At 45.7% G+C, this 17,241-nt stretch overlaps 1 protein-coding gene across 8 annotated transcripts; it reads right to left on the reverse strand.

Moving 5' to 3' along the window:
- Positions 1 to 11,381: 11,381 nt before the first annotated feature.
- Positions 11,382 to 16,217, reverse strand: LOC127298545 (trimethyltridecatetraene synthase-like). Of its 8 annotated transcripts, none has more exons than XM_071819851.1 (8): positions 16,084 to 16,217; positions 15,476 to 15,725; positions 15,308 to 15,383; positions 14,887 to 15,043; positions 14,298 to 14,659; positions 14,100 to 14,208; positions 12,316 to 14,008; positions 11,382 to 12,207 (listed from the first exon to the last, which is right to left on the reverse strand). In XM_071819851.1, the coding sequence occupies exons 7-8, from the start codon at positions 13,222 to 13,224 to the stop codon at positions 11,575 to 11,577; spliced, it is 1,542 nt and encodes a 513-aa protein (XP_071675952.1). In that variant the 5' UTR covers positions 13,225 to 14,008; positions 14,100 to 14,208; positions 14,298 to 14,659; positions 14,887 to 15,043; positions 15,308 to 15,383; positions 15,476 to 15,725; positions 16,084 to 16,217; the 3' UTR covers positions 11,382 to 11,574. The 8 variants fall into 8 exon arrangements, with proteins under 8 accessions (XP_071675952.1, XP_071675953.1, XP_071675955.1 ...); XM_071819852.1 differs by having other exon boundaries at positions 15,983 to 16,203; XM_071819854.1 differs by having other exon boundaries at positions 15,476 to 15,713; positions 16,084 to 16,202.
- Between the last annotated feature and the right edge of the window lie 1,024 nt (positions 16,218 to 17,241).

Raw genomic sequence — 17,241 nt, forward strand, 5'->3', positions numbered from 1 at the left:
AAGACAGAGCACGATATGATCCGTAAGTAGAAGGTTCTCTTGGATGTCTTCAAGTTGTAGACAGAGTGAATTATGTTATTTGGTTTTCCTATTATTTGCAGGTTAGTGTGTCTGATACTGGATGAATTTTAAACAAAATAGATATGGTATTTTTTGAGTTTTTTGTTTTGTTTTAGTCCATGTGAATCATCTATTTCTAGGGTTGACGAATTGGTACCCTTGCCTTAGTTTCTATTTGAACATGGTGCGCTTTTCTGCAGGTTCTTTTGTTCAGTGATTTTTGTACAACCGTGAGCTCATTTTCAATGTTGTAAAGATACCTTGTTGAAGGTCAATACATTGTGATTTTATTGTATAGTGTATTTGCTATATTTCTTCTTAGCAAAAAAATATTTCATTTATTCATGTTTCACCCAACGTTTTCTAAAATAAATTACGCTTACCATCTTTCTGCTTTTATAGATGATTAGGTCCATCGGAGTATAGGGAAATATGATTAAGAAACGAAAATATTTCTGAGATGGACCCAATCACAAATCTCTGATAGGAGAGCCAGCTAAGCTCTTTCTTTTTCTTGAAATCCTTCACTAAGGTTAACTGCCGCTGAGACACATCTCTTGTCATCTTGTGGCATATAGATGATTAGGCCAATAAATTCATTTGATTTACTACAGCTTTTCAGGTTTATTCTTTGATGGTGAATCCATGGGAACCTTCTGGAATTTAAGAAAGCAGCTGTTAGATTCTCCTTCTGTTTGATTTTCTTATACAGGGAATGAGGTTTCACAATTTAAACTATGTTTTATGCTTAATCTGAATATATTCCTTAGTTGCTCCAAGTAACAAATTAGTGTCCAGTTTAGTCGTTTTGTTGTTCCTTCCATGAAACTTAACAAAATTAGAAAATGTTAGGAAAAATGATAAATATATTGTACTTAGTCTGTAGTAGTTTTTTTAGGGTTAGTGTGCAGTAGTCTTTTTTTTTAGGTTTAGTCTGCAGTAGTTGGTGTAATGGTTAATGTTCCTTTTCTCCTATTTCGTGTTGTTATTTTTTAGAGCATGTTACTATATCAAGATGGAACTCTTTTGCCTACACAACTGCCCAAGTAACAGTCATAGATGGGTGTGATGAATAAGTTGTGGGAGCAAGCAAGCGATGTCCTCAACAACGAGCTAATTCAGCCAGTCGTGCTTGTGGATGGTACCTTGAAAGCAACAAGCCAGTTCTTCTCCATCTGCTCAATGTATCCGCGATACCAACCTGATACTTTCTCGGTCAACATTGTCTCCATGGGGTTTCCAGTTCTTCACTCAGTCCAGGAACCCTGCCGTTTCATAGCCTTCCCAATCTGTCGTGCCTGTGTGGTGGCCGAGTTTGTCTTCTTCCCAGTTTCAATCATGTCATTCTCTTGGTTAAATTTTCATAGGATGATAGAAAGTATTGATCCCAGATAGATTTGTTCAGAAAAGATTCTCCTGCAAATTAACTATGTATGACTATTCGTGTTGTTGATTGGTTAATAATAATTTTGGAGAACAAAGATTTGTTGCGATGCTTTCAAGTTGTGCTCTCTATCCCAAATTCCGATGTTGGAAGCATCGCAACCATCTTCGCCATGCGAGGGTTTTCCCCTTTTTGTGCCCTCTCGGTTATTTATGACTCTGTAATGATTATTTACAGATGGAGCTTCTGATGATAAATCATATGACAGGTTCTACAGTCTCCCAACAGCAAAAAAGGCTGCTATTTTTCAGGCAAGCATATGTGGTTAGTTAGCCTAAATTTCAGGTAACCCTTCCATCGATAAATTGAATATTTGCTACTATTTTCGTCAACTACTTTTGCCCATCCAAGTCATAGAATAATGCTCATTTTGGAACAGTGCTAAATTAAGGCCTACAGTAAAATGCTTCGTGTTTCATGCAGTAATTAAACCAGAGATAACCATGTTAGAATCACGGTACAACTTTTATGCCCTATATAGGCATATTATCTAGCTGGAACTTGGTCTTGATGTCAGTTGTATATGAAGTGGTAATTGTAGACTGTTACACGTTTTTTTTTCTATTTGTTGTTATGCATCGAGAATGAGTTCGGTGAGGACGAATTAGAGGCTAAACTGTAATAAGTATTGGTACATCTTTTCTTTGAGGTTAAGATAAACTTGGGCTGGCAGGGTGTTGATGTAGATCGGTGTGCTCTGAGTTTGCATCAGCAGACCACCCTATGGTCATAGTAGGAATTGATCTTAGGTAGTAAATTCATGCATGAAACATTCTCAAATGAACTTGATATATAAAGAGCTGAGAGAGTTTCCGTATTGGACTTGATCTTAGACTCCTGCCTAAGGTATTGCAACGGCATGGCTTGAGCTCTGCACAATTAGAGGAGTAGAATGCATTCTTTTTGCTATCAATCAGATGTGGTTTAGTGAATATTAACAATGTTTCACTTGGCTAGCTAATAGAGCTCTTATACTTTTTTTTACATCTGGCTAATGTAGGTGTTACTCATCAACTTCGGAGATGAGTCAAAGGTGATGCGGTCTTTTATTTTGAAAATGGAATCTTTTCTTGACCCCTGATTCTGCGTCACTGTTGCATACAAGGCTCATCATCGAAGTTGATATTTATCAGAAGATGATTTAGTTTACCAAGCCATGTACATGAAAACATGAAATCTACAACATTAACCTGCAAAAAAAATTTGTTGTGCTTGCTGTTCTTTTGCTCTGGATTTTTGTAGCTCCATTGATCCATATATTATCATATGTAAATTAGGATGACTGACACATCTCTCTTAAGCTATTGCATGACATACATATTTGCAGGCAGCAATACTATATATGGTTTGTCCAAGTTGAAAAGTTCATCTCCTTAAGGGACAAATTTTAGGTTAATTATTATAGAGTTTTATTTACTTAATTATGAGACTCATTATAGGAAGAACATAAAATTTACATGAAACTGATGCATCCATAGAAATATGTATTATGTTAACAGTTGTTGCAAGCATCAGATATCTCAAGTATTGAGTTTGTATTATCTCTACGCATATTTTCCCACAATTTTGCATAACATCAGTGATACACGAAAGGTCTTTCTTCATATTAACCCTAAGGTTACTATGTTATGACCAAGTATTTCACATCAGTCTATTCCCCTAAGACTAAGATTTCAGACACTGCTTTTAGCTGCCGCTGATGTCGAGTAACAGGTTATTACTCATTGACAGGCTGTTTTCGGTTTGCTTACCGCAGCTGTCAGCTAATTTATGAACATTTTTCAGTTCTTGGTTCTAGAAAAATTTCAAGCATTTTGCACGGACGGATATTAGTAACCACGGTGTATGAAGTTGTATCCTGCAACATCCAAGGAAGAAAGCTTCAATGTTTCTCATGAGAGAATTCAAGATTATTGAAGATGCAGAATAAATACGGTCTTTTCCTCTGGATGTTTGATGGCCTCTCCGCCATGCCCCAGATTCTCTCCAAAATAGACAAGATCGCCTTAGTTTTTAGACTCTCTGCACTGTCATCCATCCAGGATTCCAGGTCAACATCAAGACACTAAAGGAGATCGCGGTCATCCTAACCTCCGATGAAGAGGACACCGATGAAGGCAACTGATGGGTTAAATGCAGTAGAATCAAATCAGTTGTGCGCTTGAGCTACGTCTGTTAGCTTAGAGTACATCCCCTCTCTAATGCAAATCCACTCATGTATCGCACAACAGCGTCAACATGATTCACCATGTAATTCATTCTAAGTATATCTACTAGCGTTTGAACCTTTTTAGTACCTTCAAGGGCACCACCATGACACTCTGACCTTAAAAATACCAACTCGCTGCGACTTCCAAATTAAAAAAAAAGAATTCTTACTAAATAACAAAATTAACTATACAGTTATCATGATCTGGTGCGGCGTGCCGCCGGGCCCTTCTTTGCTAGTTTCTAATACATGTGTACTATGTCGGCCAACAAGGATGCATCTAGCTACAGGAACAAGGTGGTGATGAATTGGCAAGCTATTCAAACTATTTACTCACAAGACCATGCTACTGGTGTTGGTGCTAGGACAGCCGCCGAGTCCGTTCAAGAAGAAGAAACAATAGTTCTTGAAGAATCTCCGGATCTACCTCCGAAAAGGCAACGCACCGGCGAAGCTATCTTGTGCATGATGGGACAAATGAAGACATCTTTTGATGATGCATTGAAAACAACCGAACCACTTCCTATACCAAAGGTGACTCCTCCAACTGAAATCCTAGATGCACTAACGAAGTTAGAAATGGAGAATTGTGACATGCTAAAAGCTTATGGGAAGTTGATCGTTAATGAGCGCTTATTCGAAGCACTGACGGCGCTCCCCGATGAATTAAAGAAGTCATGGCTGTTGACTCTACCTTGATGTTTGTTATGAACTGTGCTTGTTCTTAAAGCCTACTATCTACTTTCTTGTTAATGAACTATTTGTGATGTGTAAGAGACATAAGCTACCTGTTAGAGACATAATTATTATCCATGTTGTAATATGTTCGGTACTTGAAAACTACTTTGTGTAGTGCGTATTCTACTTTCTGCTTTATTTTGATTATTTTAATGTTTCATTAATTGCGGAAAATAATAGTTATACAATATATTATTGTTGACTGCCAAAACCCACCGGCGGGCAGCGACTGTCAACACGGTAGAGCCGGGAAGACCCTAGAGCTGCGGCTGGCTGAGACCCCTCCGAGCGACGGCCCGCAATGCTCTTCTGGTCACACGTCCGATGCGAAGTGCAAGGGCGTGCCACCTGACCTATACCTGGTCAGGAAGGTGATGGGGATGCCTCGCTTAGTTTCCTGCATGGCATACACGTAAACATTAAATACGAGCCTCGATCGGCTCTCAGGTTATCCTGTGAATCGGCTCAAAGAGCCGATCCACCCATGATTCGTACGGGGTGCACGAATATATGGTGATCCTGCTTGATCAAGATAAAGCTAATGAGATCTACGACGATTTAGGGTTTTCACCGCATAATCGGATCATCCTACTCCAGGTTGGGCCTCGCGGCCACGCACGGTGATCGTAAGCCGATCCTAAACAAGGCCTAAAAACCAACATGAAGTTGATCCTCGGAACATCCTGTTTAGGACTTGCGAACGCCACCCTACGTGCCGCTGGATCCTCCCCCCCTTTGTAAGGCCTAACTATTGCAGATATTAAACTAATCCTTGCAGAACAAGGAGCAATCGTAACGGATCAGATCTACTAAATAAAGATCAAGCGGTGCCGCCCCACACACGAGATAGGTGTGAGGGCGGCTAGACATGCAAGGGTTGCACTACGTAAGCATGTTATACGAAGAACTATGCTAACCCTAACACATCTATGATAACTACGTTGCTCGCCCTCGAAGACGCTTCGATACGAGCAACGCATGAACAACGTGGGGCTTGTCTTTGCCTAGTTCGCAAGATGCGATCTAGGCAGCATGTCGCTTACCTGGTAGAAACCCTCGAGACGAAGGAGTTGGCGATGCGCCGAGATTGGTTTGTTTTGGGTTGAACGTGAGTTGTTGTTTATTCCATAAACCCTAGATACATATTTATAGTCCAGGGGACTTTCTAACGTGGGAACAATCCCAACCGGGCACGAGCCCAAACTCTAACCTCCAAACGACACGTATCCTAAAATGTTACAGATACATGGGCAATTTAGCCCAAACTTGGTACACAAGGCCGATTCATATATTTCTTCCACGTATATATCTTCAAGTCCATCTTGGTCGCGGCCCACCTCTGACTTGGTCAAATTCCGGTGATAACACATGCCCCCCTGGTTTTGGAAATGACATTTCCAAAATCATTATGCTTTTCCTTCGTCGGATCATGTCGTGGCAGAGCAGAACCGTCGCAGAGTCCTTCATCATGACAACTTGCCTTCCCAACTCCTCTGCACGATTTGACAGTTTTGGCATCACGCCCTCGGAAACTGTTTGAGCATTAAATCTCCAAGATATCTCCTTTATTTAACCGCATCAAACAGTTCTCTTCCTCATCCCCTTCGCATTAGCCTTCAAAAAACCCTCCTCTGCCACCATGTCTTCGTCTTCTTCGTCTTCCTCCTCATCGGGACTTTCCTATGTGTCCTCTCCCATCCGAGAGTCGACGCCTGAGTGGGGTACGCAGGCGGCGTACGACATTCTCGCCCCAACGGCGTGGGACCAAGAGGACCACGACTTCTCTGTCTGGTCTGAGGATGACAAATCCCTGACCGACGGGGAGAGTGACCCCCTCTTCCTTGCTGACGGGGAACCGGAGGAGGAGAGCGATGACGATCGCCTCTCCTGGGCGGACTTCACCACCTCCGAGGAGGAGGAGGAGGAGGAGGAGGAGAACAGCTCCTCCGACGAGCCCCCGGCCAAGCGATTTTGCCCCTGGCCGGGGAACCTTAGTGACTTCGACAACGGACGACGGCGGACGAGGAGGATGAAGACAACGAAGGCCCCGCCGGCGGCCGCCGGAGCGCCGACGACGAGCCGGTAGGGAGCAGCGCCGACGGCGGTGATGACGGCGACGATGAGGGCAGCAATGGCCCGTAGATGGGATCCTTAGACTAGGATCAGCGGTAGTAGATAGGGCCTTTGTATCCCCCGGCAACTCCTTTTGAGAGCAATTTTAGCTCTTCATGTAAGAATACGGCTATCAATGAAGAACTCTCCTTAATTTGATCTTGCCGATTCCTTGTATGTTAATTTAGCCGATTCTTCCTCATCTGGCTTTGCCGACTGCTATCCTGATCAACGCTCCACGAGCCGATGGCAACGCATCGGACTCTTATGATAAATTTCGAGATAGATCAATTCAGACCCAAGATTCCTGTCGAACAGGACCAAATCGTAGTCGCGCAAACCTTAGACCTCGGAAATCCAAACCCCCTGAGCTTAATGTTAGCTTAAATCGGCAAGACTCCAGAGTCAATGCCTTCAGGAGAATTTTAGGACCATTGCTGAAAATCTTGACCGCCTACAACTTTCCTTGCGATGCTCTGTTCTTTGCAGCAACAAACTGGCCCAAAGCCTGTCAATTATGACGGCTTCCTCTTCGAATTAGTGGTCCTATTCTGCAAGAATTCACCACCTTTTAACCAAGCTGTGATACAGAGTCAGCCGATTCCAACAAGATTGGCTCCTCAGAATGAAAAACCCTTAGGGCGAGCTGCCCCCCGAGCCTCAGTCAAGGCAAGAACTGTAATGAGCCCGCCCAATGTGTCGTCCTCAGCCTCCCAGCTATATTGCAGAGTCGGCCCGATTCCAATAGAATCGGCTCCCCAGCAAAGAACCCTCAAGGTGAGTTGCCCCCCGAGCTTCTTCAGTCCAATTCTTGCCCTTTGTTGGTCGGATCGGCTCATCAGCTTGGTCCAGCCCCAGGAGCAAACGTCACAGCCAATTAGATGATCATCGGCCGTTCTCATGGTTGTAGCAGAAAATAACTCCCTTTGTTGAGCTCACCCTCATCCTGTTTTGCATGCTCTCAATGAAGAACTTGATTTGCTAATGGGGTCACCAAACAATTCCACTGAGGAATTCCTCCGTAGAGCCTCTCCACGTGACTCGATGACTGCTCCATTCGGCTTCTGCTTGTAACAGTCGTATCCCTTGAGTCGATGGCCCTGCATCGGCTTTTTATTCTTAAAAAAATTTCAATTTTTACGCGACCGATTTGTTTATGTGTCGGCCCCCATACTTTGTCGGAGAATGTATCTTGAGTTGCTACAAGCTCCGTATCCTCGCGTTCCATCCTTCTATGTGCCCCCCGAGCCGATTCTGTCAAGGACTTGATGGTATCGGCTCTTCAGGCATCTGTTGGATCAATACTGAATCCAAACAAACGTATGTTAAGGATAAATTTGGCCGATTGCTGGGATCGGCCTCCTTTCTCGTTGCAATGTTTGATGATGGTTTGCAACTTCCTGGACTTCCACTGTAGCTACGTGGCGTGCTTGAGATAAGATTTCCACTTTCCATTTTTTGGGGCTGACCGCAGGGACCGGCCTTGCCACGTGCGTCCAACGTCTTGGACCTGCTACTCTGTCGGGATTATGGAGACCATGTTTGTAGTATTAGCCTGACTGATCTCATGAATCGGCTCTTTCTGGGTACATACTCCGTGGCCTTGGACTTCCTCTAGGTATATGCCCCCCCCCGAGCCGAATCTTTCGAGTGATTACCGGCTTTTTTGGCCAATTTACGCCTGTCGTACCACCCATCACGCTAATTAGTACAGCAGTGAACACATGTGGTGAGAATAATTTTAGCCGATTCTTTGGAATCGGCCTTCCTTGCCGTTGTCAATCTGACTATTCACCCTTCGGAGTAGCGTTGCTAGGGTCTTGGTCGTTTATAGCGACGCGCCATCGGCCATCCTTTCTCTTCATAAGTACAACATTGGAAATCCATTCAATGTACCTGTGTGGCCTGATGTACCCGGCGTCCAACATTTTCCTGACCTCCCCCTTGACTTCCTCAATCTCTTCTAGCTCGTCAGCTGATGTAAACCCGTAACCCAGCTTCCCGTCGCCTGCTAAGTCAATGTTGAACACAGGCAAGGCATATGTTGGGGATAATACTGGCCGATCGCTAAAATCGGCCTTTCTTTTCGTTGCATTGCCCAACGAGGGTTTACCACTTCTTGGTCTCTTATCCCGGCGACGTGACTCGCTGGAGGAAGGTTCACTACGTCTTGGGTCATAAATCTCTGACGAGATCCTGGTCACTGTGTTTATAACAGCCGACGCACGCATCGGCATCGGTGATGCTGTGCACCGTCTTTCGCCTGTTTAGGGCGCCATACTCTCTTTGGCGGGCGCACCTCTGTCTTCAATGTTTGTTGAATTTTCACGGCCAGATCGGGCCGTGCCTTCCTCAACGTGTACAGGTGCTGTGCCTCGGCTTCTTCCAAGCTTCGCAGCCGCTGCACCCTACGCTTTTGAGAATGGCTGAGCCCATCAGGGCACCACCTCGGTCGGTGATACCTATCGTCTTCTCCATCTGACTCCTCAAAGTCTTCTTCTTGAGATGACTCAGCTCGTTTGCTCCGAGGTGGGAGAGGTCCTAGACGCTCGAACATTGAAACCTCGTTCGCTTTCTTCATGAGTTGTTTGCATTCTGGGCAGTTCTCGATCGTCGGCAATCGGCTCATTCCTGAGTCCCAGCAGTGTTTGAAGAAAGGACAGTTCCAATGCCTATCCCTATTGTCTTGCTCCCTTGACCTCCCTCTCGCGTGGCGTTCGTACCCGTCGTTGCCTCCGTCCCGCCGACGGTACCTCCTATCCTCTGCATTAGACCGATGACATCTTTTATCATCTTCGTCGTAGCGCTGACGTCGGTCGTATTGCTGCTCATACTTGTTGAGGAGATGTACGGAGTGTGGGCGTTGATGCCATATGCTTTTCACCTCCTCTTCGGTTAGGTACCGTCTATCGTCGCCTTGGGGCCGGTCGCGTGGAACGGCCTCCTCTTTATCCTCGCCACGGGAGTGGCTGCTTTCTGCCTTATCTTTGTCATGGCGGCTTGCAAGTCCCGCCATGTTGACACCAAAGGAGAACTCTGGCTTCCTTATGCGGTGGCTAAGGTCCACCATGTTGACACCAGGCAGCGGACGCGTGTCTCCGTTGAGCTTGATGCCGTGCGAACGGGTCTTCTCCAAGGAGCCGATGAGTTCGGTTTCGAGGACTGCCTTGATCTCGTCATGCTTTTTCTTGAGCTCGCCAGCCAGGTCCTCGTAATTGACCGGAGTGCTTTCCGCCATCTCAGATGTAGATGGCGATGTGGTGTTGTCGAAGATGTGTCCCACCGGGCGTGCCAGAATGTGTTGACTGCCAAAACCCACCGGCGGGCAGCGACTGTCAACACGGTAGAGCCGGGAAGAGCCTAGAGCTGCGGCTGGCTGAGACCCCTCCGAGCGACGGCCCGCAATGCTCTTCTGGTCACACGTCCGATGCGAAGTGCAAGGGCGTGCCACCTGACCTATACCTGGTCAGGAAGGTGATGGGGATGCCTCGCTTAGTTTCTGCATGGCATACACGTAAACATTAAATACGAGCCTCGATCGGCTCTCAGGTTATCCTGTGAATCGGCTCAAAGAGCCGATCCACCCATGATTCGTACGGGGTGCACGAATATATGGTGATCCTGCTTGATCAAGATAAAGCTAATGAGATCTACGACGATTTAGGGTTTTCACCGCATAATCGGATCATCCTACTCCAGGTTGGGCCTCGCGGCCACGCACGGTGATCGTAAGCCGATCCTAAACAAGGCCTAAAAACCAACATGAAGTTGATCCTCGGAACATCCTGTTTAGGACTTGCGAACGCCACCCTACGTGCCGCTGGATCCTCCCCCCCTTTGTAAGGCCTAACTATTGCAGATATTAAACTAATCCTTGCAGAACAAGGAGCAATCGTAACGGATCAGATCTACTAAATAAAGATCAAGCGGGGTGCCGCCCCCACACCTGAGATAGGTGTGAGGGCGGCTAGACATGCAAGGGTTGCACTACGTAAGCATGTTATACGAAGAACTATGCTAACCCTAACACATCTATGATAACTACGTTGCTCGCCATCAAAGACGCTTGATACGAGCAACGCATGAACAACGTGGGGCTTGTCTTGCCTAGATCGCAAGATGCGATCTAGGCAGCATGTCGCTTACCTGGTAGAAACCCTCGAGACGAAGGAGTTGGCGATGCGCCGAGATTGGTTTGTTTTGGGTTGAACGTGAGTTGTTGTTTATTCCATAAACCCTAGATACATATTTATAGTCCAGGGGACTTTCTAACGTGGGAACAATCCCAACCGGGCACGAGCCCAAACTCTAACCTCCAAACGACACGTATCCTAAAATGTTACAGATACATGGGCAATTTAGCCCAAACTTGGTACACAAGGCCGATTCATATATTTCTTCCACGTATATATCTTCAAGTCCATCTTGGTCGCGGCCCACCTCTGACTTGGTCAAATTCCGGTGATAACAATTATATATGTATTGTATTTGTGTACATGTACACAAATTTATATTGTTCAAACTCAACAAATCATCAAATTCCATGGATTCCACAGATTGTACATCCAAACAGCATTTGGAATTGGGCAACACCAATTGATTCTAACATCAAATTCCAAGCACACCCAAACGGTAGAATTCAAATTGGAAGCTAATTCATTTCCATCTTGGAATTGGAATCTTGAGGCTAATTCAATTCCAAGCTCAATTCTCTGCATCCAAACACAGCAGAGTATTCCGTTGTTGCAGAGGCTGGGTGTAATTGGTATCTTCTTGATATTAATATATACTCCTTATCGAAAAATATATAAATGTTGGTTGAAAATGAGAAGTAATTACTTCTAAATCGACAAGTGAGAAACAGTTTGACATTTTTTCTTCCAAAAATTAATATTAGTTGCATATGCAGCAGTCTAGTCTGTTTAGGAGCTCTCGTGAGCATGCGAGAGGATGCATGTGCTAAACATGGGTCACGGCTAGCTTTTACCTCTAATCTCAATATCGACTCATATCAAGCCATGGTGTAGAGGTGAGCGGCGAGCTTAGGCTCCACGACGGCTTCAAGCGGGAACTTCCGCGGCGTGGTCATCCCGAATATCTCCTCCATGCTTATCTCCTCCTTCACCATGCCGTCGGGGAGCCTCCAAGCAAAGCCGTGCAGCAGGTTGGCCAGGCTCACCTGGATAACCTTGAGCCCGAGGCTGTACCCAGGGCACATCCGCCGTCCGGACCCGAAAGGCAGCAACTCGAAGTCATGCCCCTTTACATCGATCTTGCTGCCGAGGAACCGCTCCGGCATGAATTCCTCCGGGGCATCCCACAACGCCGGGTCGCGGCCGATGGCCCACACGCTAACGAAAACGCGCGTGCCAACAGGGATGTCGTAGCCACCAACGGAGGCATCCTTGCGGGACAGGCGAGGTGCTAGCATCGGCCCTGCCGGGTGCAGCCGCACAGTCTCTTTGACAATAGCCTCCACGTAGGGGAGACTCGGGATGTCCTCCTCAGTCACCCAGCGGCCTCGCCCCACCACGCGGTCCAGCTCCGCCGTGGCATTGGCGAACAGCTCGGGTTTCTTGAGCATCTCCGACATTGCCCACTCAACCGCCATGGCCGAGCTTTCTGTCCCGCCCGCGATGAGATCCTGCATGATGCAGTTTTATTCGTATGCAGTTAATTGTTCGGAACTTAGCATCCACACGGTCGGAAATGTTTTATCTGTAAAGCTCCTTTAATTACTGAATAGACGTACCTGAATGAATGCCTTGATCCCATCCCGGTGGATCTGTACCTCGAGATTGGGGTCGCTGGCTATCTCCAGCAGCACGTCGACCATGTCCTTTGCCACGAAGCTATCCCCCTCGAGGCGGCGTCGCTCTTCGTGCTCTTCCACGACATGTTCGAGGAACCCATCGAACATCTTAGTCAGCTTCTTCATCCTCTTGATGTACCCCTGCAGGTCCATCCAGCCGAGCCACGGGATGGAGTCGCCGATGTTGAGCACGCCGTTGAGCACGAACCACTCGTCGATCATCCACTTGCACTGCTCCAGCGTCGTCCCGGAGTCCCCTTCGTTGGTGTGCAGATACTTCTTGCCCAGCACCATGCGGGTGATCACGTTGTGGCTCATGGTGGACAAGAACTCCTTGAGCACCACGACGCGCCCGGAGGCCTCATGCAGATCGTGTAGGAGCGCGCGCATCTCCTCGGTGCGGATGTACTGGTATGACTCCAGTCGCTTGGCACTGAAAAGCTCGGTGAGGCATATCTTGCGTGCCTGGCGCCAGTAGGCGCCGTACGGGGACCAAGTGATGTCGCTATAGTTGTACGTGTTGTACTTGCCAGCGGCCATCTTAGGCCGGTCGATGAACACTTGGTCGTGGGTCTTGAGGAAGAACCTGGCCATCTCCGCCGACGAGCCGACCACGACAGGGAACGAGCCGAATCGGAGGTACATGAGAGGGCCGTACTTGTTGGAGAGCGTATGGATGGAGCGGTGCGGGAGCGCGCCCATGAGGTTAAGGTTGCCGATGATCGGCCATGGCTTAGGTCCAGGAGGAAGCCTGTATGCGCGGTGGCCACCACGACGGAGAATGGTTGCCAGGAAGAGCACTGTTGCAAGCACGACGGCGAAGAAGGGCACCCATGGTGGTATCTCCATTGGGATCGACTTGGGAACCGCCAGTGATTTCTTGGGTACCAAACGTCCACTTATGAATATATATGTGGCTGGCTAAGTGACTGGTCAAACGCTCGCTGGGTGGAACTTCAATAGCTGGCTATGTGACTGATCAAGCGCTAATAACTTACGATTGATGAGGGGATGACTCATGACAGATGGAGACTGTATAATAAATCAACAGGGCGGCTAAATGATGGGACATCTTCCTTAAAAAATGTGATCATCACGCCACATGATGATGACAGCTCGATTGTTCTCTGATTCTTTCTTAGCTGACTGAAAGTTTAATGAATATATGCGTGGAGTTGCGTACGTCAGTCTTGGGTGGGACTGGGGACTGGGCCGGGAAGGTGGCAGTAGAGCACGCTCCTGATTTGTATATATTGCAAAAGTACAGATTTGCATAGGCAAGAAGGAGAAAAAAGGGCTAATGCATGATCCTCCACAAGTTGCACGAGATAACGACAAAAAGGAGAAAAGAAATTAAGACCGGCCCAAGAAAAAGGGGAGAAAAGAAGGACTAATATAAGATGCTGCACAACTCGCACCAGATAACAACAAAAATGAGAAAAGGACTCACCACATCGGCTGCCTAAGTGACATCAACCCAATCTACAAATCAAGCTGTGAGCCTTGCGCCGACGAGGAGCAACTGCCTGATGCACCAGATGAAGGCCCGCTCGAGCCATCCACGTGGCCTCATTCAACCGTTCAAGCACCAGCGACCTCCTCTTTCGCAGCTTCAGAGAAAATGTGGATGCTTCTAATATCACAGGAACATGTTCGTCAGTGTAGAAGGCGTCAAAACAAGAGAGCACAAAGTTTGCTTATAGTAGCTACGAAAACGTGGGTACCTGCCTGTTGGTCTATGCCACCTTATGAAGGGATCCCCCTTATGAACATGCAGAAAACCAACCATCTCCTGATATCCTGTGAGGAGTTCCGTCAAGTCCTTGTCCTCATCTAATGGCCAAGTATATGAACAGTCAGGCTACATATGATTGGGATTTGAAATTGCGATCGGGAGAAAGATTTGTAAGTGTTAGGCTTGCCTGGAATTGCTTTTCCGACAACAGCGTGTCTGCCAGATGCTGCCATCTCTTGCAGAAGGAATTTGATACTGTGTATGGAAATGTCATGACGGCAACGATGTTAGAAGCGCGCATCGTAGCCTTCAGTGATCTATAAACGAGACCATGTCCAAGTCCTGCAATGCGTACAAATATGATCAACTACATCAGTATTAATTTAGAAGGGTGAAAGGGCATAAATGGGCTCCAATTTTTAAGGCACTGCATAAGCAAGTAACCAACCATATACCATTTCAATCAAATACTTGCCTTTACAAAATATCCACACTGTGGTGCACACAGAGAATATATAGCAATTCATCCAGCATTCAGAGTTCCACCATCTTTTCAGAATACAGGAAATCCAAGAGTGTTAACATGCAGTACAAGGAAGATGCATGCAGTTTAAGACAACAACAATTGTGTTACTTAAAAATAAACATCATGCGGATCTATAGACAATTAATGTCACCTTGACGTAGAGTAATATGCGATAACAAGGTACTGCAAACTTTGAATGGTATTCCTTGAGAATAAAATTTTCAACCACAGATCCAAGAATTAGCCTCACCTTGGATGCTTGTATAAAAAAGTGGAACAACGATTCTGGAGGTCACTGAGAGTGTCTACAACTTGAGTACTTAAACATTGAATATGCTGTGCATTAAGTAAATGCCATTCCAAGCGCTTCCGTAAATCAAAATCATTACTGAACTCCTGCTTGCTGTCTGCAACAATACTAACAGGGTCAGCTCTTTTCGCAAACATCTTGTGATACAATAATGATAGCTTAACTTATATCAGTTCCAGAAATGATGCTTATGCAAGCAAACTATAATAGGCAATAAAAAGATAGCTGTCAACCCATTGTCAACCCATTAGCATCAGGAAGCAATTACAGAAGCAATATAATATTTGCTTTGTTTGAAAAGTAGCAGATTATCCAGTGAAAACCGACACAAACAAAGGAAAGAGATATATCAGTGTACCACCTCTGTGTTTAGCACCAGAGGTCCTCTCGTCCCCAAAATATTTCCTGTACTGCCAAGCGATCCTCAAACCCTCATCCTGCACAATAACATATCCAACTCAATACAAAAATGAAGAACGCTGCTACAGAAATAAGAACACTGTAAAACACATTTGTCCACAAGACATACACTAACACTTGCTCCTCTATCGCTCGTTGACATGATTCTTCCTTCGAGGACATGAGCGGAGCAGGCAGCGCGCTAAGGAATGAGCGGGGCTCCTTCATAGGCTTTGCGAAGAGCAGGGGCTGCTTGTGCACGACACCCTGCGAAATAAAAGCCCGGAGAAGGAGGAGGTGGTGCGGCGCGTCGGAGTCCTCCATGACCATCACAACCAAACAGATGACGAAACCGCCACCCAGAATCACTGCAACAAAACCTGACAAATCACGACAAATCGACAACCCGATAGGACAGCACATTTTCCTTTCAGCTAAAAAAAGTCCTTGTATTCTTCTGGCCTAAAGAATAATCTCTCATGGCATACATAAATACATAATCATCTGTATGCAGGTAATCTGTAGTAGTACTTGTTATTGCGCAAAAATAAATCTGTAGCACTTGTTAAGGAATCTAATTCACAGTTCACACCCAAGTCGCAAGATTCAAAGTTCAAACTAGAGAAAATGGTCTTACTCCATATGATCATTGCGCCTAAGCTCTATCACAACTTCCGCTCGATTGCAAAATCTTGCATCATGACTGAAGAGAACGAGAAGGAATATGGGCATGCTTACTGCCGAGGTCGGGGATCCCGGAGGAGACAAAAACCGCGCCGTTAGGGCCGAGCTTGACGCTGGAGGCGGTGGGGGAGGACGAGGAGGAGGCTGCTCCGGCCGTCGGCTTGCCCCCCCCCCCCCCCCCTACTCCGGCGGCGGTGGGCGGCCATGGGCGTGCGCCATCGTCGCTGCTCCCGTGGGCTAGTCCGAGCTAGAAGAGATGGCTGGTGCGAGAACGAACGGGAACTGCTATACGCCGACGGGAACTGCTATACGCCGACCTGGTCGGCGCGTGCGGGGTGCCGCACACCCCCAGCGACCAGGTCGGGTAGTTTGGGCCGCGGCCCATTAACTCAGGTACGTTTTTTTTCTTTTTTTCTTCTTCTCTTTCTTCTGTTTTTTTTCTGTTATTAATATTTTTCTTTTTCAAAATCTAACATTTTTTATGAAATTATTTTTCAAGATTTTTTTAAAATATGAACATTTTTGAATTCAACAGTTGTAAAATTTGAACGATTTTATATTTTGAATATTTTTCAAAAAATTATATTTTCCAAAATTTGAACATTTTTCATGTTTGAACGGTTTTTAAATTTGAATATTTTTCATGTTTAAACAATTTTTAAGTTTGAACGATTTTTAAATTTGAACGGTTTTTAAATTTGAACATTTTTCATGTTTGAACAATTTTCATGTTTGAACGATTTTTAAATTTGAACGGTTTTCAGATTTTGAACGGTTTTTTATATTTGAACATTTTTAAATTTAATTTTTAAAAATATTTCTATTTTTGAATCTGAAAAAGAAAAGTAAAAAAAGGAAACAGAACAAACGAAAACAGAAAACAGAAAACAGGAAAAAAGAAACAGAAAATAAGAAACAAAAAAGAAAAGAAAAATCGAAAAAGGAGGCAGCCCGCACCTAACTGGGCCGGCCCGTACCGCGCGCGGGGTGGCGCGCGGTACGCGCCGACCTGGTCGGTGTATAGGGTTTGCGAGAACGAACTGCTTGGACTCTCTCGCCTTCTTGTCGACGTGGGCCGTAACCAACCTGTGCAAGTGGGCACCCTAAAATAACAGATTTATTCTCTCATAAAAATAAAATTATCATCCTCTTTATAAAAATAGGACTTGATTCCCATGTATCCATTGGGTAGGTAAATCTAACCTAAAAATA

This window comes from Lolium perenne, chromosome 5 (assembly GCF_019359855.2).
Source record: "Lolium perenne isolate Kyuss_39 chromosome 5, Kyuss_2.0, whole genome shotgun sequence".
Classification (NCBI taxonomy): domain Eukaryota; kingdom Viridiplantae; phylum Streptophyta; class Magnoliopsida; order Poales; family Poaceae; genus Lolium; species Lolium perenne.